The sequence below is a fragment of the Tamandua tetradactyla genome, chromosome 7 (assembly GCF_023851605.1).
Source record: "Tamandua tetradactyla isolate mTamTet1 chromosome 7, mTamTet1.pri, whole genome shotgun sequence".
NCBI classification, from domain to species: Eukaryota; Metazoa; Chordata; class Mammalia; order Pilosa; family Myrmecophagidae; genus Tamandua; species Tamandua tetradactyla.
The window spans coordinates 115698528-115720607 of NC_135333.1; the positions used below are offsets into that span (position 1 = coordinate 115698528).

General features: G+C 42.9%; 2 protein-coding genes across 2 annotated transcripts in view; one reads left to right on the plus strand and one right to left on the minus strand.

The window, feature by feature from the left end:
• The window catches only part of NFE2 (nuclear factor, erythroid 2), a 20406-nt gene extending 16561 nt beyond the window's left edge, over positions 1–3845 (minus strand). The window contains exon 1 of the mRNA XM_077110905.1: positions 2586–3845. The gene's annotated coding sequence lies outside the window, so the exon portion shown is untranslated. The remainder of the gene's footprint in view (positions 1–2585) is intronic.
• COPZ1 (coat protein complex I subunit zeta 1) lies at positions 3104–21722 on the plus strand. Its single transcript, XM_077110914.1, has 9 exons — positions 3104–3217; positions 13078–13146; positions 14448–14529; positions 15136–15227; positions 16457–16512; positions 17833–17910; positions 18074–18125; positions 19388–19426; positions 20310–21722. Exons 1-9 carry the CDS (start codon positions 3200–3202, stop codon positions 20355–20357), a joined length of 534 nt encoding a protein of 177 aa, XP_076967029.1. The 5' UTR covers positions 3104–3199; the 3' UTR covers positions 20358–21722.
• Positions 21723–22080: the final 358 nt, after the last annotated feature.

Here is a 22080-nt window from a genome sequence, read left to right on the forward strand (position 1 = left end):
GGCACATGGCTGGCATTTGATAAACATTTATTGAAAACATATACAAAGATATTTATGATAGAGTCTTAAAGTTTTTAAATGAAAAAAATAATCAGTTACCCCAACTATTTTGATCAATAGGATTGTCTAGACCACTTAGGTTTTTTTTTTAATTTTTTTGTTAGAGAATTTGTAGGTTTACAGGAAAATAATGCATAAAACACAAAGTTCCCACATACCACCCTATTATTAATACCATGCATTAGTATTGCGACAAATTGTAGCATTTGCTACAATTCATGCAATAACATTTTTATAACTCTTCAATTAACTATAGCCTATTGTTTACAATAGGGTTCACCATGCCATGTTGTCCTATGTGGTTTTTTTTTTCATTTTTATTCTAGTAATATATATAAAACCTAAAATTTCCCCTTTTAACCACGTTCAAATACAGAATTCAATGACGTTAATGATATTCACAATGTCGTGCTGCCATCACCACCATCCATTACCAAAATTTCCATCAACCAAGTTCTGGGGTACCTGATCAAGTTAGCTGGAATACTATGAATGCAGCATCTCAGGTAAAGATTCAGGTGGATATAAGGAAGAAGTGGGCTGAAGTAAACATCACTCAGGAAGAAGGGAGAGGAAACTGAGGTAGGAGAAAATGTGACAAAGGGAAGATTTTCTTTCACATATAACTCCCTCAACTTACCACTATTCATAGACCCTTTGTTAAAAGAGTTCTCTAAGGGATGTGAGGGTAGCTCAGTGGTAGAATTCTCGCCTGCCATGCGGGAGGCCCCATTCGATTCCTGGCCCATGCACTCCCCAAACAAATAAGCAAACAAACAAAAAACCAAACAAAAGCAAAAATTCAACAAATGGTGGTGCAATGAACGGATACTCATATGGAAAAAGAATGAAATGTGACCCCTGCCTTACAGCACACAAATTAAAAAAAGAGTTTCCTATCATCTCTTACTCCTTTACCTCCAAGTAAGCTCCTTTCTAAATAGGTGTAGGAAGGTATCTAAAAATTTCTAAAAACTAGTATCTACCTCATCTGATACCTTATCTGTTAACTGGTTAACTGCCTACAATAAAAAATATCTTATTAAAAACTACCTGGATTTTAAGATTTTTACCTAGATACTCCCCTCTCTGCTCCTTATCACCATCTTTCTGTCCAAACCCCAATATTCAAGCCTAAGCATCCCTGATTGGGCTCATAGTTGGTCAACTGTTTCCCTTCCCATTTTATATGTAGTATCTAATCTGAGTTGTCCCAAAACCTTGGTGGAAAGATCGTCAAGTTGGAGTCTTCTGCTGTGAAATTATTTAGACTGTGCCTCTCCATACTCTTTTCTCAAAGAGGTTGCAGGTTGAGTTACAGATTACAACAAAGAGAGCTCAATTCCAACCTCATCAACTGAAGCCTTGGGGGTGGATCTATGTTTCCTTAAACTATAAGCGTCCAGTTTGAGACTCTGAAGTTCACAGATAATGGACCTTCATGTTTTGTGTCCAGGGCTTAGCATCTCTGCAATTTTAAAGGGACAAGGTGATAAATCAAGTCAGCTCAATCAGGTATAAAAGAAGTAATTTCTCACACGCCAGTCCCTCAATTCCAGATGACTTTCTCTGCCATTTTTCAATTTATATTTGAGACCTGGATTGTTGAGCTTTGTCACTTGGGACTTCATCAGAAAATCATTTACCTTCCTCTTGTTTTTGTTTTTGTTTTTGTTTTTTTATTAGAGAAGTTTTGCTTTACAGAAAAATCATGCAGAAAATACAGGGTTCCTCTATAACCCACTCACGCACATAGCTTTCCTTATTATAAACATTTTGCATTAGTGTGGTACCTTTGTTACAATTGATGAAACATTATTATACTTATAACTATAGACCACAGTTTACATTAATTCACTCTTTGTGTTGTATAGTCCTATGGTTTTTAAAAATTGTTATTCTAGTAACATTTATACAACGTAAAATTTCTCCTTTTTAACCACATTCAAATACATAATTCAGCGATGTTATTGTGCTACCATCACCAGCATCTATTACCAAAACTTTTCCATTGTTTATTTTACTTCTCTCTTACGCCCTCTGACTCTACTCTGAAACTATGAAAAAAAAACTCTTGGGTTGGTTTGGACCTTTTCTTGGAGGGATCCTAAAGACAAAGTTGTCTGAGATGGGAAATATAAATTCCTGTAGGGATAATATAAGGCAATGAGAGGTGCCGAACTACGGGGGTCAGGCACCAAGGAACCAAGGGTTGGGGAAAGCAAACTTGATCAAAACCCTGCCCCATTGTGAAATCTCTGCACTTAGTAAACTTCTCTTTTCTCGTTTTGCAACGGCTTGTCCCTACTGGAAAACCGCAGACACTGCTCCCTGTACCCTCCCTCCCTTGTCCTGGTCCTTTACAAACCCTTTACCCCTCCTATTTTTCTCCTTTCAGGCGTCTAAAGCTCTAACGTCTCATTTCACATCTGACCAAAGGAAACTGTTAATAGAGAAATTCACTGGCTTCTTTTCCTTCCCTGGGTCCTGCAAAGCCTGGGACTCCAACTTAGAGAGATCTTTACCGTGGCGGCCTTGGTTCTTCTAGTTAAAACGCGAGGCATCTAGTGTAGTGGCTCCACTTTGTGGTTGTACAGACTTCCTTTGAGGATGCTTAAATAGCTGACCAAGCCTGGAGGGTGTCAGGCATAGCTGCTCCAGCAACCCGAAGTAACATGGACCTAGGGTGGGCTCTTGGTATAGTGATTAGGATAGGATTCTGTCACCGGCTGCCAGTGCTAAGGGCCAAAAGGTCATAGCGCCCCCTACAGGCAGTGCTGATTAAAGTTACTTAGGCGAGTCGACGGTATCACGTACGCTCTACTCTACCAATCGAAAATTAATAATCGCTTCCTCTGTTCCCCATGGAAACAACCCCGCCCCTGTCACTCTATGCCTCATTCCCTGGAGCGAATTTGGCTTTTTATTGAGTATTCAAGCTGACAATCAAATATCTGAGTTTTCTGGTTGGATATCTTACTTCCGTTGAGAAAGCTAGTACATTGATTGGTCAGTAAGGCAATTCTGGCGTCTGGTGTCCAATGACCCTTATCCTAGGGGGCTGCTTAATGGAGACGTAGAGCCAATCAGCGGCTGCGTTCTTTTTGCGGCTCCACGTCGGCACCAGCTGCGGGGCAAGATGGAGGCGCTGATTTTGGTAGGAGTCGGAGGGGCAGGCGAGATGCTGAGATGTCCATAGGGGCCGGAGTCGGGTTCAGCTCGACTGGAGGGAGGAGAGGGGGCAATTCTGGGTAATCCTCGGGGACCGGAGGTTCTGCTGGCCCTCGGAATAAGCGTGTGGCCTAGCACAGGAGCTAAAGCCTCGGACCGGAGTAGGAAGCCCTGCCGGGGAGAAAGAGGGTCATAGAGTCGGTGAAAAGTTGAAGGGAGCACATGGAGTCCGAGGATACATAGAATTATAAGCGTGCAGGGTTGGGGGCTTCTTTAGATTTTCCCTAATTCTTTACATTGTGGGTGATCTCCTGATCTGAGTTTCCTTAAATATCTAAATTCGCCCCAAATTGTAGGATTAGAGTTTTCTCATCACAAGTTGTGAGTTTGATGGCTATGAGTTTGACATTCCTTGCCGTATTCCTTCAAAAACCGTTTTTCTCCCTACTTCGGTTTCCCGTTAATTCCTGTTATGTCTGTCTGTCTTGATGAAGAGTAAGTTTATTCCACTGAAGTTCTGGAATAGCTCATAGAGTTAGTTTGGATTGTAGAATATTTTTTCCAGATTCTTTATTCTGTTCTCCTTTTTCCCTCCTCATTTAGACTTTTGGAATTCTTACTGTAGGATCTGCGATGCTGACTCTCTCCCTGGATACATGAGAATTGTAGTGGTTAAAGGGGCATGTTAGCCCGTTTTTAATTCATAACATCCATTTTAGTTGTTCAAACCAGTAAAATACCTATTACTCCTTTTGACTGGACCTAAGCATTTCTCTCAAAAATATCCTGTCTTCAATTTGGAAATATATATATATGAATATGAATTTATGATATGATATGAATTTAGTTCCTGGCCTCCTTCCTTGAGTTGAACTCTAGAAAGCTTTCCGGGAGACTTTTCTTTTCCTCCGACTTTATGCACATCCGTATCCAGATCCTCATCATCACGTAGAAGAGACTAACAGGTTTCAGTTTTCCCCTCCTTCAAAACTGGCAAAGGTGGAGATAATTCCTAGATTGTTCAAATCTAGGTAGAAAGCTTAAAATCCAGGTACTTTTAAATATATTTTTAGTAGCAGGCAGTTAACCAGTATCCTTAACCAATTAACAGATAGGATAGATAGATGCTAGGGAATTGGTTTCTTTGGAAGTTTTTAGAAATTTGTAGATACCTTCCTTACATGTTTAGAGGGACCCTGCTTGGCAGTAAAGGAGCAAGAGAAATGATAGTTAGGGTGCCCTTTTAGCAAAGGGTTTATGAATAGTGGTGAATTGAGGGAGTTATATGTGAAAGTCTTCCCTTTGTCACATTTTCTCACACCTCAGTTTCCTCTCCCTTCTTCCTAAGGGACATTTGTTCCAACTCACTTCTTCCTTATATCCACTTGAATCTGTACCTAAGATGCTGCATTCATGGTGTTAGAGCTAACTTGATCAGGTACCCCAGAACTTTGCTTTAAAAATCATACTGAAGTAATCAATGCCTAATGAGTAGGGAGTTTTTGTGTAGGTTGATGGACATTTTGGTAATGGATGGTGGTGATCGCAGCATGACATGGTGAATGTGACTATTACCACTGAAGTGTGTACTTGAAAGTGCTTAAAATGGGAAATTTTATGTTGTATATATGTTACCATAGTAATAATATAATCCTCATGCTTTTTTTTTTATCCTGAGGGACCAATGTAATTATGTTAAATGGGAAATCAAAGTACGAGAAAACTTTGGTTCAACAGGATAAAGATCTAAGGTGAGATACAGTGAGTCCACATTCTTTTCACAGTGAAGATGATGACCTAAGAATTGTGCTTAAGGAAGCACAATATCAAAACTAGGATTAGATTGGATTTATTCAACCTCTAAGATCACATCCCTCTATGATGTTACCAAGATTCTCTCACCATGGGCTTTCTCCGTCCTCTGTATGCAAAATTGTCCTTTCAAACATCACCAACAGATATTAATCCCTGTACTGGTCTCCAGAGATTTTAAGATATTAAATTAGTATTATCTTTCCTTTGGGTTAACTCTTTTCAACATTTTTTGCTCTTTACATACAGTTATTTGGGGCTCTCAATTAAGAATTTAAACACTTTTCTTCACTTTTCCAGCTTTCTCAACTGGAGTTCCATGAGCCTTAATGCCCTAAGGCATCCATTGTAATGAATCAGTCTCTATCCACTGCATCCAGAATGCCATTCATTATGAACCCTCCATTGGGGGAAGTGAGAAAATGGTCACTTAAATAATTTTCTGTGTTATGTAGTTCTGATGAGGAACTTTTGTTGAGAATCAGGTAATATTTCCTAAATCTCTATTCTCTCCTCATTATTGTTACACACTGGTCTACCAAAATTAGCTCCATTTGATTGAGAATCAAACTTCCTTACAGTACCTTTTTTAAATCTCATCCTCTCTTCTGTCTATTCTCAGCCATATCTCCTGATTCTTAGGTCATCATCTTCATTGTGAAAACAATGTAGACTCTCTGTATCTCACCTTAGATCTTTATCCTGTTGAACCAAAGTTTACTGTACCAGCTGAGTGTTTAACAGGCCACTCCCTAGAGAGGGCAAACTCCTTTCAGAGTAACTTTCCTTTTCCTCCTTTCACATTTCTGTTTCCTGGTTTGGCTGGACCTCTGGGGAAATCTGATCAGAAAATATTCTTCTGTCCTCACTCACCTTGACATAGCACACAGTTGTAGAAGAAGTAAAGAGTTGAGAAGAAGGAAAGCGTAAACTAGAGGTGATCAAGTGGAACTATTGATCAAAGTTGGCTCTGATTATGAGAATTTCTTAATCCCAATAGGTTCCCTTCACTTAGGTATGTTAGAATGGGTCACATTTCTTTCCTGAATTAAGTAATCCAGCTCTAGCTTTCAAACAGATTTGTTTCCTCTTTCTCAGGTCTACTTGTAATTCCTAAGGAAAGTGACCCTTTCATCTCTCTGTTTCCAGTGTTTAATAATAATGTCCCAACCTCCATCTTTGAACTCTACTTCCTCTTTCCTGCTATTTCTGCTTGTTTTCCTTTTTTCAGTTGTGAATGGATAAGGATCTCAGCAGGTCACCATTCTCCATTAATACCCTATAGAATCTTAAAGATAATGACTTGTCCCCTTCAACCCTTTTTTTTTTCTCAAGGCTGAATTACTCTAGCAGTCTAGATCTTTAAATCTTTCCTCTTAAGTTTCATTTTTCCATATACTCTCTGGATTCACTTTCACTTGAACAGTACTTTACAGATTAGGCTTCTAATTCTATCCGTTCTCTTCCCTTAATAACGTTTTTATCTTAAAACAGTGACCAAATCCTGAATTCTAAACCCTATACAAAAGTCAAGCCATCCAGAGTGCAGGAGGGTATGTGTATATGTGCAGAATACATCAATGACTCTTAGAGGTTGATGTTGCTCCATGGCCTTGGCTTCCTGAATCATCTTAATGGGGCTTTTGTTAAATTCCTTTGGCACTAACAGTGGAGGTACTTGGCCTAAATGCCTCCTCCCCCTGCTCTGGGCAAAGGTATCAATTACATTAAGCCCCCAAAGCACTCCCATCTCGTCCCTGGCAGTCCCCTGTGCCCCTCTCCCAGCTGCGTCCTTGCCAGTGCCTGGCCCCTCCATTTCGTTAGGAGAAGCAATCTCCTCCTTCCTGCACTGTGGAGATATATTTCTCAGCTAGGGCGCAAGCAGTGCCAGCACTGCCCCCGGTGAGGTCCCTGGCAGCCATAAAATTTTTTATTGTGATTATGTTGGTGTCGGGGTGTCCATCTGGGTTATTGCACACCTAGTTTAATTGATTGAAGTTTAATTTATTGACACTTCACATTAAATGATCAGAATAAACTGTGCTGTTACTCTGGCCGGCTTGTTTTAATGGTTGATTGCTGGAAGCAGACCTCGGCTTGAACTAAAACCCCCAAAGAGCAATTGACGCTGCTTCTAACTCTCCCCATGTCTTGCCCTCCAAGAAGACCTCGTTATAGATTTCCGACGTATTTATATATATTTTTTCCTTCTCTTTTACAGTAGTGGGAAGGAGTTGGTCCCCGGCAAGGTATAAATTATAGCAAAGGTCTAGGGGAGCTGTCATATGGTCAAAAGAGGAGGAGGGGGCCTCCCTGTGAAGAAAGTCAGACCCTTGAGAAGCCAAATCTTTCCTGGGAGGCAGATTTAGGGTCTTTTTCATCTAGATACTTGACTACTGTTTTTTACTTTATGCTGCCGGCATAACCTGGTTAGAGTCAGGATACTGACAGGAAAACTAGTTGTGAAGAGGGGAACTAGAAGAGACAAGTAGAGGGTGGAATGGGAATAAAGAATCACTGAATCACTGCCTACTTAACCACTTCTGCCAGAGTAATTAGGAAGAGGGAGTCCGAATTTTTTATTATAAGGTGCCTGCCCTGGCAAGGGCCCTCACACAGTGTTCTGCCCTACCTCCCCTGATTCTGGGCAGAATAACCCTTCTAATGAGATTGATTGGAGGGAGCACTCCTGTCTGTAGTTTCCCTATCCTAGATAGCTCTGTCTACCTGTTTTCTTCTACTCCTTTTCTACTACTGTGTGGCTTTTAGAGGGATCCTGGAATAAGAGAGAGGATAATAATTCTCCCTCAGAGGCTGATTTGGGGGAGCAAATAGATAAAGATGAACACAGAGGTTATCGGTTCATTCTTTCAGAGACTGGCCTTTCCTTTACAGTAGCTGGGGATGGGGAGGGCCATAAATCATGACACAAATCATGAGCTAGGACCTTACCCCATTTGTTTTTTCCCTTTTCTGAGTGACACTTAAATGAGGGCTCCTAGATTATCAGACTGGAAAGGTAGGAAGTTCTAATGCTGCTCTGGACCTAAGGGTGTCGAGTACAATATGATTTCTACTTATTTATCTCCTTTCCCAGCAGTCTTGCATTGTCCTGCATTTCTGTGATTCTTTGCACTTTCGTGGTGGTTGAAGAATTAGAGATTGTTATCTCTGAGCAAAAAATTTCTCCAACAGATAGGTTTTCTGAATTTTCAGGAAGGAACTGAGACTTTGCATTCCTGAAGAACTTGGGGGCCTCATTATCTGTGTCTTGCCCATCTCACAACCACCAGATTCAGCCCTGAAAACCTGGATGAATATGGTGCTGACCTTTGCTCCCCCTGCTGGCTGTGTGTGTTTTCTCAATCATATTAATTTATGAAGGCCACCTGCGTGTTTATTGAAGTCATTGCTGGATACCAGGGAAAGCGGAGGGGATGATTTTACGAAAGTATCACTCATCCCCCCCCTTTCTTTCCTCCCCCCACCATTGTTGTCTTCAGAGAGAATCTCTTATTTAATTCCAAACTTAGGTGTATGAATACCCTGAACTCATAAAAATGTGTGAATGTGTATTTTTCTGGGAACAGGGTACGTAGTTCATCAGCTTATCAAAGGGGTCTTCTGTAACTCAAAAAAGGCATTAACCTCAACTGATACAGGTCAGGCCTCTCATTTCTCTCATGAGGAAGCTGAGTCCTAGAGAAAGGTAGTTATTGAGTTAATGGCTGAGCCAAAGTATAATATAAATGTTTCAGGAGTTCAGAGACATTTTCTGTTGCATTTTATGAACTTTTTTTGGGGGGGGCGAGGGGGTGCATGATCCAGGATTCGAACCTGTGCCTCCCAAGTGGAAGATGGGCATCTCCCGCCGAACCACCTGTGTATCCCATCCTGTTGCATTATATGTGATGTCGGAATTCTTGATGGCTGTGCTTTACGTACTATGTGTTATATCTATGTCAGGTAGGAAGAGTCTTTGTAGATGTCTCTTCTTGCCATCATTTCTTTCTAAGACAGGTATTCAGTTCCCTCCTTATAACCAGTAGTCAGTCTTGTGTCACGTGGGTAGGTTTCTGTGATACTTGTGGCTCCTGTTCGTTTCTCAGCTATGCTTCTTGAATCTAAGCAAATCATTAGGTGGTATGTGAAAACTGCTCTTCCCTGTCAAAGACTTTTAGCTAATTCTTCTTTTCTTTTCATCTGAGGTCTTGAATGTTGTGGCTGACAAGTTAGATCCTCAGTCCCTGAGGAGCATTTCATTTGAAAGAAGTTGGCACACAGAAAGGGGGCACATACCTGCTTAGCCTTGTAGAACTGGGGGTGGTGGCTAGGAATTTCTCCTTCTAGGATCTCTGACCTGTTTTGGTTTTACTTTATAAATAAGGTTGAGGAAAGAGCATACTGCTATATCATTTCTAATTGATCAAAAGCTATTGACATTTCCCTAAGGATTTCTTTGTATGTAGGAAATGAAAAACTTTCCAGGAATCTCAATCACATCCTTTCTTGTCCTCTTTCTGCTCTGTGGATAGCATCTTCTAACTCCTTAAAGTCATCTTGATTTTTTTTTCACCTAAATGAATCAAATAAGTAATTAATCATAGCCCCCATACATCCTCTCCACCTGCTTCAAACACTATTCCCCTAGTTCTTTCCTGAGCTTTCCCCAAAGTGTGTATGTACGTATATACACCATACATAAACACACAAAAAACATACTTAATTTAGGGCTTTTTCCTCCTCCCCTACCTTGGCTTACAAGAAGCACAAATAGAGAGACATTATCCAGAGCTGCCTTTTTGATATTTTGGCTAATGACTACAAGCCTAAGGAAGCTGCAGGCCTTCCAGAAGGTCCATAGGGGGCAGCACTAGGAATGATTCTTCCCTCTAGTCCTCTGTGTGCTGGGAGAGGGTACTGGAAGATGTTGATGTTTTTTACCAGGCTTCGGAAGCCCCTGATTTAAATCTTAGGACTCATTTTCAGCTGCCTAGTTTCTTGTTCACTGTTGTTTCAACTCTGGAGGAGTGCATTCTGGTTTTCTTGATAATAAAGACATATGAAAATCTTATCTGAGCCACTCAACCTCCCACACACCAATCTGCGTACACATCATTTCCAGGCACTGTTAGCATTTGAGGTGAAGTTCTGTTATACACTCAGGCTGTGGCTCTCTGAAAGTCAGTGCATCACAGAACTTTGTCTCGAAAGCTTTCTAGCAGCTACGCATTTTGAGGGTGAGAGGAAAGAATAAAACTTTTAAGTTCTTTGAACATGCCCCTAAGCTTGTAGTGTCTTTCTCAGTAATCAGCATTTAATCTCTTACAAGGTCAAGCCTAGTCCGTTGTCCAGGAAGCCCATTTCTCAATAGCTAAGAGTTATTTATAAACTTGCCCTTTGCAAAAACTTAAAATTATATCATCAGTAATGGTTTCTGGGGCCTTTAAATTGACTGGTTTTATGGTATTAGGGGAGCTCCTGGCCCTCCCCTGTTCCAAAGAGGTAAGGGCCCCAGGATGAAGTGGAACCAGCTGCAGTCAGGAGGTGGCAGGAGAAGTGAAGGAGCAGCTGCTTGCTCCTGCTGTAGCAGAGTAGAGAATGGAAGCAGTGTTTAAGCTCTAGTCTTGTTTCTCAACTTTATTTAGTGTGGTTCTTCTTTTGCAAGTTTCAAATGACCAGCCTTTTCTGTAATGCCTTCTTACTCTTTTTGGAGCCATAATACACCAAATTTGGTCTTTCTTTTTGCCTTCCTTTGCCTTTTATTTTTTCTAGGAAGATCCAGTATTTCTTTTTCTTTTCTTTTTTTTTTGGTTTCTTTGTTAACATCTTTCAGGAAACCATTGAAAAGAGCCAGGAGCAGAACCCAGGGATCTGTTTCTCTCTTTGCCAGCATGGCTGGTTTAGACACTTATACCCTGTTGGCCATGAAGGACAATGTCTGGCTCTCCCAGTTGGCTAGTGGCCATGAGGATTTTTCTTTTGTCTAGGTTCCCAATCCTTCTAGGGATGCCAGGCTCGTGGCTGCAAAAACCAGTTACCCATGCCAGATCAGAGCCCAGTTTAAACCAGTGGGCAGCTCTCTAGGATTACTCTGAATGTGAGTAGAAGTAAAGAGCCAAAGATCTCAGGGAAAAAGTTGTGGGGGAAATTGTTTCCTCTAATTTTCCCTCCCTGTGAACTTCTTGTTTTCTGTTAAGGAAATTGAATCCCATTGGTGGCCCCGTTTTGATGAATTGAAGATCCAAGTTACTGTAGATCTGAGCCTGCTTTGTGGAGAGACCTTTCTGTGGTGATTTAGGGGTTACGAGAGCTGCTTCTTATTTGTATCCTTTTCACTGAGACTCTGGACTTCCCTCTGCTAGTCACAGAGTTCCCTGGTTTGAGACAGGAGTTCTTTAAGCCTTTTTTTATTCCAAAGATTAGTGTTTATAGGGTGGGCATCTCTAAGGAGTGCATATCAGAGGAGAGACAAGATTAGTAGTATGTCATCCAAGGTTCCCCAACAGAAAATCCACCTTTGTGTAGAAGTCTAATAGTAAGAGGTTTTCTTAATACTTAGAAATTCTTACTTTGTGTTCAAACTTCATTTATTCTCTCATTCAACAAATATAGTTTAGTATGTACCAGGCATTGTTCTGGGCACTTGGGATAATTCAGTGAACAAAACACACAAATTGCTGCCCTGAAATTCAAGTGGGAAAAACTTACATTCTCCATCACCTTGTTGTCAAAAGATTGGGTTCCCTTTACTCTTATTCTTAACACCCCCTGAGCTAGTGTTGGTTCTTTATGTGGGACCATAAACCTCCTGGAGCCCCATAGGACAGTTTACCTTTTCAGAAGCTACAGTTTTGGGGGCCTTGACAATGATTCTTTCCTCCTTACCCTTGGGTCTTTGTTAAACACGTGCTTAGAGAATGTGTTTGGCTCCTGTGAGGACTGTGAGTTTTCTAGGTAAGGTCAGGAAGGGAAGGACAAAGAAACGCGTTGTATTATAGCACAGGGGCCATCCATGGCAAGCAGTGTTGATTAAAAAATAGTGAGGCTGGAAACTACTTCCATGCATACACCCCTGCCTTCCTTTCCTTTCTCTCCTTCCTCTCCTAGTTAGCTGGTTCCCTAGAAGTTGGAGGGAGAGAAGAGAGCATCAGGTCACTGCAGCTTTTGCAAAATGATAGGCTTGTAGTTGAAGAAAGTATTTGTAACTATCAAGGCTTAGCCTGCACTTCCTTATGAAAGCTAGTATTCGCAAAGTCTGATTCTTGGTAGTAAAAGAAAAACCCCCTCCTGCTGACTATCTCCAGACCCTAGAGTATTTTTCAGACAGATCTTCTCACTGCTTCTTAACTCCTCCAACATTCAGGTTGGTCTTTGTTGCAGCAAGCTAAGTGGTAGTGGCTGGGAGTGTAGTGAAGGAATTAAGATTATATGGGAGGTCTTGGAAGATGGATGTCTCACTGGGGCTGCATTCAGAACTGTTGTGCAAGCATGTCTGTATTTGTGCACGCTCATATCCCTCTGCCCGGTGTGTAGGTGGTTTAGGGAAGACTTACTTTATGCCTCTGCATTGCTACTGCATTGGGACTGCAGAAACTTCAGGTACACTAGGGCAGTCAATCCTGTTTTCAAATGGCCTTGTGCAGTGCCTGTTAATTAATCCAGTCACATTCCCTAGCCACCTGTGCCTGCAAGACCAGGGAGGGAGGGTAATTTGGAAAATAACTATAGTTTAATATTTGGAAATATCTGCATGACCCACCTAGGTTAAGCCTTCTTGAAGCTGGCTCAACGAAACTGGTTCTTTGATGCTGCTTTTGAGTCCTTTGTTGAAATGCCTCCTCCCTCAATTGAGTTCACTCACCACTTGGTCATTCTCAGTGGGAAAAGTCAAAATCTAAGTGGGTTGGGATAGGTGACATATAAAGGCACCACTGTACCTTGCTTGCAACCCCCGTGGGACTAGGAGAAGGTATCTGGTTTGCCAGTAGTGGCAGGATCCTTCAGGCTGAAAGTTTGTTCGTATCTCTTCAGGAACCCTCCCTGTATACTGTCAAAGCCATCCTGATTCTGGACAATGATGGAGATCGACTTTTTGCCAAGGTGAGATTCCCTTCTATGCTTGTTCAGGAGTAGGACAAAGACTTATTTTTATTTGGATTGATCCTACCAACTTTTATTCACTGATACTATAATTTTGAAAATTCTTCCACCTTACCTTGTCCATTCCAGATAAAACCTGAGCTGCTTCTGTCCCTTAGTTGCCCTGCTTCCCACTTACCACCCTCAGACCTTATCAGCATTAAAGCAGGAAAAAACTTCAGAGCCTTGCTTCTTGCAGAAGCAGTGCCTAGATATGAGAAGCAGTCAGCCCATCCCATCACTTTTTGTCCCCTTTCCTCTTACCTCATCACACTGCCAGGAACATCCCTTGTAGGTCTAGGGTTCCAGCCCTGGGTCTTTAGTTACCACCAAGCTTGTTGTCTGACTTCTCCAGTGTGACATTTCTAACTTTGGGTTTATTGAAAGAGAAGAGAAAGGACACCCCTTGTCTCTCCCTCCATATTCTCCCCCTCCTGTAGAAATTTCTTCTGTCCCTGGTGTATTAACTCCGGGCGAGCATAGCATAAATCAATCAGCAGGTAGAGATTAGTTTAGAATTCACCAGCTGTTCCTCCCTGTAATTGGATGTAACTATGCAGGATACCTTTTGAAACAGTTATCCAGTTACTAAATGCCAGACCTGTCATAGGTCCTCAGCTGACTGCGACAGATTAGCCCCTAAAGAGCAGAGCGATTTAGCAGCCTGCCTCTCCACCCCCTTGCCAGGGTGAGCTTGGGAGTGGGCTCAGCAATGTGCTGGCTTGCTTCCTGCTTCTTTCAGTTTGTACAAAGGAAAGCTAAGGTATAAGAGAGCCCAGAGCAGGGTCTGCTGTTCTTTGGAGGAGGTTTTTGCAGCCTTTTCCCATTGCTCAACTTCATACTGCGAATGAAGTCTGAGAGGAATATTCTGAGCATCTAGTGCCTTTTTTGTCCACTGATACTGCTCCTCGACAGGGTAGCTCCTAGGAGGCACTTTCCGAGCATCATCTCAGAAGAGCTCTCCCAGAGTGTAGACAGGGATAGAGTCTCATGATGAGGCTCATAGGCTTCAGTCCTCACACCGTTTTAGAAATATGAGGAGGGGTTGCTCACAGAAGGGACATTAAAAAATTTTTTTGTATTAGATTACTCACTGTTCATTTCCTGCCTCTACAGTCCGTCTTCCATTTCCCTGCCAATATTTCTCCTTCCTCCTGTGCCTTGAAGGAGAGAAATTCAAGATCCCAGGGCAAAACATAGTCACTAATCATTCTGGGCTTCCAGCTTTAATGATCCAACTCCTTCTCCTTTCCTTCTGACAGTACTATGACGACACCTATCCCAGTGTCAAGGAGCAAAAGACCTTTGAGAAGAACATTTTCAACAAGACCCATCGGACTGACAGTAGGTCGTTTTCCTTTCACTACTCCCTGTGTCAGGGTAGCCGTGGTGAGAAGGGGGTGGCAGTAGGACTACAGAGAAAGGGTCAAATGACTCTGCCTCCTTTTTCTCTCTTTTTCCTCCTCCCCTCATATAATAAACTCTTCAGAAATGTAATGGGGAGGTGAGTGTACCTCACACGGGAATACCGTGCTGGAAGGTTGGCTGTTAGCTACCTGTCTAGTCCCTGGATTTATGAGCCTCACTTGACAAATTTAACTGCAGCTCTGCTTATTGTACCGCATCCATTAGGGCAGGTAAATGGAAGTCTGTAAAGGTGACCGCTCTGCATTTTCACCTCCGAAGGATCGACTAGTATCCTGTCTTAATACAAGGAGGGGAGTAAGGGGTAGTGGCAGGGGGTTAGGGAAAAAGATACATTTAAACTCCCCCAACTTTATATTTCCCTTCTTTTGCTACCTCCAGAAAAGAAAAAGCAGCTCCCCTTCAATCTTTGGGGATCATTACAACCTGCCTTATTGCAACCCAAAAGAGCTGGATACTAGGAGTCCATGGTGACTCCTCCTTCCTTATCTCAGGATACCCGCTGTTTCCATTTTTCTTCCCTAGGTGAAATTGCCCTTTTGGAAGGCCTAACAGTGGTATATAAAAGCAGTATCGATCTCTATTTCTATGTGATTGGCAGCTCCTATGAAAATGAGGTGAGAATCCCTACCCTCTCTGATCCCACTTCCTAAACCACAGGCAGGATGCAACCACTGGTTCTGGTCTCTAGGCATGTTTCATCCCTCTGGCTTCTGACTGGGCTAGTAAGGGTGTCAGAGATCCCTTTGTGCCAGCCTCACAAACACGACTCAGCAAACGAGTCAGCCTAGAAAGGAAGTTTATTTCCTTTATTTCCATGTGGGAGACACTGTATATGTTTTCATTCATAGTAACATAATATCAGTGGCCCTCCCTAGATGATAGATCTTTTTTTTTTCCCTTGAGGTGTGGTCCAGGTTGAGGGGGAGATGCCTGCTGTTGCTGTGAAGGGTTTGCACCTGACCTAGTCTGGATCAATTAGCCAACATCCTAATTGACCCTAATTGAATGTGTGAAGCCATACATTCTGAATGGGTCACTCACTTGGGGAGGCTGTGAGTGTAGTCCTAACCAGTTTCCTATGTACAGGAAAAACTGTTTACCTCAGGTAGCAACGTCCGGGGGAGTGGGTAAGTGAAAATAAGCCTTCCTACTCCCAGAAAAATTGAGGCAAAAGTAAAAGTTTGAGAGAACGAATTGTTATCGAGCTCTCATTATTGCTGTACATTAACATTGTTATTCAGACCTTGCAACATTTCTATGGTCTTGCAACATTTCTGTGGGTACTAATGTAGACATTAGTAATTTTGTTTTACAGATGAGGAAACTGATCTACGAGGAACCATATGAAATAACTTGTATTTGACCATTGCTGAATTACAGAAGTGTCAGTTTCATATAGTACAACCTAACAACCTTACCAGAGTCACATGTCTAGTAAATAACTCACTGGGATTCAAGCCCACTTCTGTCTGACTCCAAAGCCCATGCTCTTTCCACTCACTCTGCTACCTTCCTCTGACCTCAGCTATTGATTGGTTAATGACTTTTCTACCTAAGACATCAGGTAACACATACACAGTTGATAAAGACATGTAGCGGACTATGACACAAAAGTTCTGTTTGAACATTCTGGACAAAAGAGACTTCAAATTGTGGGGATCATGTAGCAAAATTTATTTCTGTGAGAATGTACAGGTCCTTTTCCTATCTTGCTCTCACTTTCACCTTATGCTTTTGGTTCTTTGTGAAAGTCTGTCTTTTGATGCTCAATGAATTAGAGGATTTTGTTTCCAGGTAGTAGCCACCAGAGCCTTATCCTTCTGCTTCCTTTGTCCCTCAACAGCTGATGCTCATGGCTGTTTTGAATTGCCTCTTCGACTCATTGAGCCAGATGCTAAGGTGAGCACACCATTCTTGATGTTGGTTTGGGAGGGAAGTATCTATTCTTCAGGACCTGGGATTTGTGAGGGATAAACAGAGGCCCCAGGGTGTTGATATAGTAAAAGAACTTGAATAATTCATGCTGACAGGGACGACTGGATGGCGAGCATGCCCCTACCTTGGAATTCTTCTGCTAAGGAAGGAAATTGTAAGGGAATAGAATCTTACTTCAGTGTCTATTCTCTCATTTCCCCATGGCTCCATCAGAGTTCTAAGAGGCACCTTCAGAGTGCTTTCACAGACTTCATTTTTTACATTAGAAAAAAAGTTAGGAAAAAGGCAAGTATAGGAAATGTCCCCAACAAAACATCAGTACCCCAGGAATTGAGGCAGTGCTTCAGCTTTTCATTTCTGGCCCTTTGTATTTTTCCCTTCTGCTAGAACAGGAAGAATGTGCCATTGACACTCTCCTCCCTTTCCACCTCCCCACCAGTCCTCTGTTCCCCATGGAGATGGGTAGTAGAGGAGATATAAGATACTTTTCCTGAAAACATCCTCAGGGCTCTGAACTTCATTCTCCCAGCAACTCCCAAGTGAACCCAGTATAGACAGCCATCTGGAACAGAGCAGCAGGCTCTCTCAGCCCCACAAAATCAGCAGGGCAAATGGCTCAGATTTCCTCAGGAAGGGAATGATTTATTTCTTAGTTAGGCGAATGAATAGACTTCATTTGGATGATCTAGTGAAGGAATCAAACTGACGGATGGGATTAGCCACATGCACCAACCACCGGATCTGAGCTTGGTGGATGTGGGCCCTGACTGTTTCCAACCCTCTGGTTGGGCTTCTTTTCAGGGCCTGAACAGAGCTGGTGAGGGAGAGGGAGGAAGGAGAGGGGAGAGGGGACAGGAGGTTTATCAGAGCTTGAGTGCAAACTATTTGCACTCAAGTCCTTCCCAACCTCTTGCCATTCCAGATTGAGTTTTAACTCCATTTATTTTTCCTTTTTTTTTTTTTTTTTTTACTCATTCATGTCTGTGTTCACAAGCAGTGTCATGAGCAGCATGGTACACAGCAGGTAGGAAAGAAATAATAGATCTGAATAACCAACCTCTGAGTAGTCAAAAATTGGCTATTTTTTATAAATCTCTTTCCTGACATCCTTGATCCTTACTTAGCAAAGAGTAGGAAAGGGTTTAGAGTGGATTAGGGAAAAAGCTCTTTGTCTTTGTGGTTGGCGGAGACATTTATTGGTCTACTTTGGGATCCCCAATTGAAATAATGTCTTAGGAGTCCTTTCACACACAGGCTGTATTTTCTCTTTTCTTGGGGGCTCAGGAAAAATGTGGAAAAGCGAGCTCTGCTGGAGAACATGGAGGGGCTCTTCTTAGCTGTGGATGAAATCGTGGATGGAGGGTGAGTTCTCTGACCTGTCCAGACCTACCAGGATCTGGGCTGATAGAGTAGGGCAAATGCCTCAGTTGTAATTCAAGTGGGCTGACTGGCCAGCGATCCTATCCCCATAGCAAGTTGGTCCTTCAGGACAGAGTGAACAACGGTCTGATCTTTGTCTTTGCAGGGTGATTCTAGAGAGTGATCCCCAGCAAGTAGTACACCGAGTGGCATTAAGGGTAAGCAGGAGCATGTTCCCCTAAACCCCCATCTACTCACAAACACCCTCTGGAGCCACACCTGTTGAATGCTTTTGTTGTTGTTTGTTTGTGTTTAATGTTTTGTTTACATAAATGCATCTAAGGATTGGGGCTCATAAAATATAACCTTCTGTTTCCCTTTCAATTTCTCATTGTCCCAGAGAAGGGAAGCAGAATGAACTTATTTTTACAACAAACATGGTGCCTAGCATTGCATACATTTTTTGCATGAAGTGAATGTTGAATACATATTTATTGAATGAGTAAATGAAATTAAAGAAACTTTAATATCCATGGTCCTGAAACTATAAAGGAACTTGAGGTTGGCTTATTCCACCTTTGGGGGTGGATCCTAATCATCTGAGGCAAATGGGTGCCTTCCTTGTCTTTTAAAGTCTTATTTAACTGAGTGAGGTCAGCACCTCTCCATCAGGAAATACTTATTTACCAGAACCTCGGTCGTTTTTGGTACTAATGATATCAGAAAGGGGCCTCTGAGTTAGCCATAATAGGCTTCGAGTCTACTGGGGAGATGATACTGGGTGCAGAGAGAGTCTACCAGCAAATTTGGGGGGTATAGTGATATCTGAGTAAAGCACATCTTCCCATTCAAAGAATGTCCTGGTTCTGACCTCCACAAAGTGAAGACTTGACAGTGCTGGGTAATGGGAAGTCTTCTCTTTTAACTGCCGTGGGCTCCATTTGCATAGTTTAATCTTCTCCTCTAACATATGTCTCTATGTGGCAAGAGTGAGGGTCCCTCCCCACTTGCTCCCCCCTTCCTCTTCTCAGGCTGCTGTTGCAGCAGTTTATTTCTTCAAATTAACATGCTGTCGTTACCCATCAGGCCTTGCACAATCCATTAAACTACCCCTGGCTTCCCCCCATCCTTTCCCTAGTGATATTGGTATTCAGGAAAGGTCTTCTCTGACTAGGGAATCAGGTCTCCCACCCCCATGTTGAGGGAGTTGAGGATCTGAAAACCTGCTGATTACTTGGAATAGAATAAATCTTTGAAGAAGGCTTCCTGCCTTAAAACAGAGGAATGAAATGAGCCCTATTTGCTCAAGTAAAATTTTGACTGTCCTATGATGGATGACTCCTTCCCTGAGAGACTGAGAAGTCTAGGGTCTCGGCCCTTTGCTTCAGTTTAAAGGACCAGCTTTTCCGTCTCAGCTACCAAACTCCAATCAGGTTTTACTCCAGTTTTCTCTCACGTTGAATGTCTCTCTGTGCCATAGGGTGAAGATGTGCCCCTTACGGAGCAGACAGTTTCTCAGGTATGGCTTTCTCCCCTCTTCCTCTGCAGCTGGACTGGGTGACTAAAGATTATGCGAGAATAGCATTCCACCCCAACCCACCAAGGCTGAATGTGACTAGAGACTGAAGACACATCTTTGCCCCTCTCTTATTCCAGAGAACTGACACTCATACAGCCAAATGTTCTCTATCCCTGCTCTCAACTCCTATCCCAGTTTCCTGTGAACAGTGACTGTCAGCCTTGTTGTATACTCTTCAAACCCTTCGTGCCTGCTGCCTCATTCAGTGATTTATTCCTCAGCAGAGGCTTGCCTTAAGCAGATGGTCTATGCACACACACATTCTCTCTCTTTCTCTTATTATTCAAATGAGGACTAAACTGGAAATTCATATTCCAGAATATGCAGGTTTTTCAGATCAGTCCTGCTACCTTGACTGCAGATAGATTGTCTGTCTGATGTGGGAGGCAAGGGAAAGATTCTGTTTTCTACCCACTGGGATTTCTCATCAAGTAGTCCATCTGGATGTGGTACTCCCCCCCCCCCCCCTTCTTTTTAACGAGTCTAGTAACTCCCAGTTTTGTTTTGTTTTTCTTTCCCCCTAGGTATGTCTCTTTTCTCTTCAGAGAAGAGGTAGCTACTGAGATTTGAAAGATTCAAATCCTAGTGGATTTGATTTTTTTTGGAATTTCCCAAACTTACAGTCCTCTGGGGTCTTTGAGAGGTTTTTCCCAAGCCTCACCCCTTGGGGATTTTCTGTATCCCATTTTTCCAAGGACAGGGAAGGCAAGGAGGGGAAGAAGATCTCCAATTCCAATCCCCATCCCTACCTTGCCGCCGCCCCCCCCAGCCCCCTCCCCCCCCCCCCAGAAAGCCTTCCTCAGTGCTGCCCTTGTCTCTGCAGGTGCTGCAGTCAGCCAAAGAACAGATAAAGTGGTCACTGCTTCGGTGAAGACCCTACAGTTGTTAGCTTTTTACCCCCTTTCAAACATCCACACGTCTGCTGTGACTTCTTACCCAGACCCCCAAATAATGCTCTAAGGGTCATCTTGGGGATCACAAGTATGCTTTACTCTCCCTCCTGTCTGTGATTGTTGTCTCCCCCATCCCCATGCCCCTCACACCCCCTCCCTTTCCCACACATACTTCCCCTTTGTTCCTGTCACTTCTTGCAGTTTGGGGAGTTAATCTCCCAGCAGGAAAACACCCCCTTTCTTTCTACACTGGATTATGCTCCCATGCTCTCCTACTCTCCCTACCTACTTTATTTTCTCCTCAACTTATGTACCCTTTGCTGCAGATATACTTCATATCAAAGCAGGAGAAAGAATGTGCTGAGTATTTTCCTGCCTTTACCCGGCCTTCATCCCAACAGCCCATATGTCCGGCAAGGGGAGGGAGGGAGGGAGAGAATTCTTCTCCGTGGAATGAGTAGGAGTGGGGAGAGGTGCATTTAATCTCAGCTGCAGCCTTACTGGATTCAGCATTTTCTCCCATTACTTCTTAGTAATGGGAAGAGATTGGGAACAGCTTATGTGAAGGGGACAGAGTGGGCAAAACAGTGATTTAAATTTTATTGGATAGGGCTTATAAAATTCTGGATTTCAGTTAAAGTTGTATTCTCTGCCGTGATCCTCGATCCTTGCTTAGAACTTCAAGTGTCTGTTCTGTTGGTCCACTACCTTAACTTGTCACCTTTACTACCCGTGGGATCTTTGCCTGGCTTGTCCCCTGGAGCAGAGCCACTCCTTGGAACTAAAACTCCATTCTAGTCTTGGGAAGAAGAGTTTCTGCTCAAAACTGGGGAGGGGGTGGAATTTATGACTTGGGCCTCTGGGCTCACTCAGTCCCCTCAGCTCCCCCACATGCATTTCACTCCTTTGCCTTGGGTCTGAAATCTCTGCTGTTTAACCCTATCCTCTCTCTACCTCTGCCCTGTATCCAAGCAGTAGGTCTGGGTCCATCCCTTCCCTCAGTTACTGAGAGAGATACCTTCCTTTATAAAACCTTTGGGGTTTTAGATTTCCCCAGGAAGATGGAGGATGGAGCACCCACTTCTGGATCTAATCTTTCCCATTGATTCAAACTTCCTCCCCACAAAATGTCTCAAAAAAAAAAAACAAAACAAAAAACTTCTTGAGACTTAAGAGTTCTCCTCTCCTCACTAACTGCCAGTTCTCCAAGACTGAAGTAGGGTGGAAGACTGGGCATTTTTGAGGGGGCATCTTTATGTAAGAGTTGTATGGAATCAGGAGATAGCCACCTTTGTATGCTGCTCTGTGTAAAAAAGGAATAAAACATTGCGTTTTCCAAACTGCCTTTGTGTGATGTTTCTGTTCCCCTTCCTTTTTTTTTGGCAGCTGCTCCCATTCTTCCAGCCCCCCTAACTCCCCATCTTACAATATTTCTTCTCTCCTACCTCAGAGACTCCCCCAACGTTTCCCCCTTCCATCCCTAATTTACAGGGCTTTTGCCTCCTTGGCATCTCTCCGTCCCCTCCACTGGAAATTGGCGCCAGGGGTGGGGTGGAGATGGTGTTTTCTCAGTGGGAGTCCCGGAGAACTGAGTTCCACTCCCCACCCCCAAAGCCAGCTGCTTGCTCCCTGCTCTCTCCTCAGCCATTAGTAACCCAGAGATGCACACCTGCGTGGGGGCTCTCCTCCAACCCCAGCTCC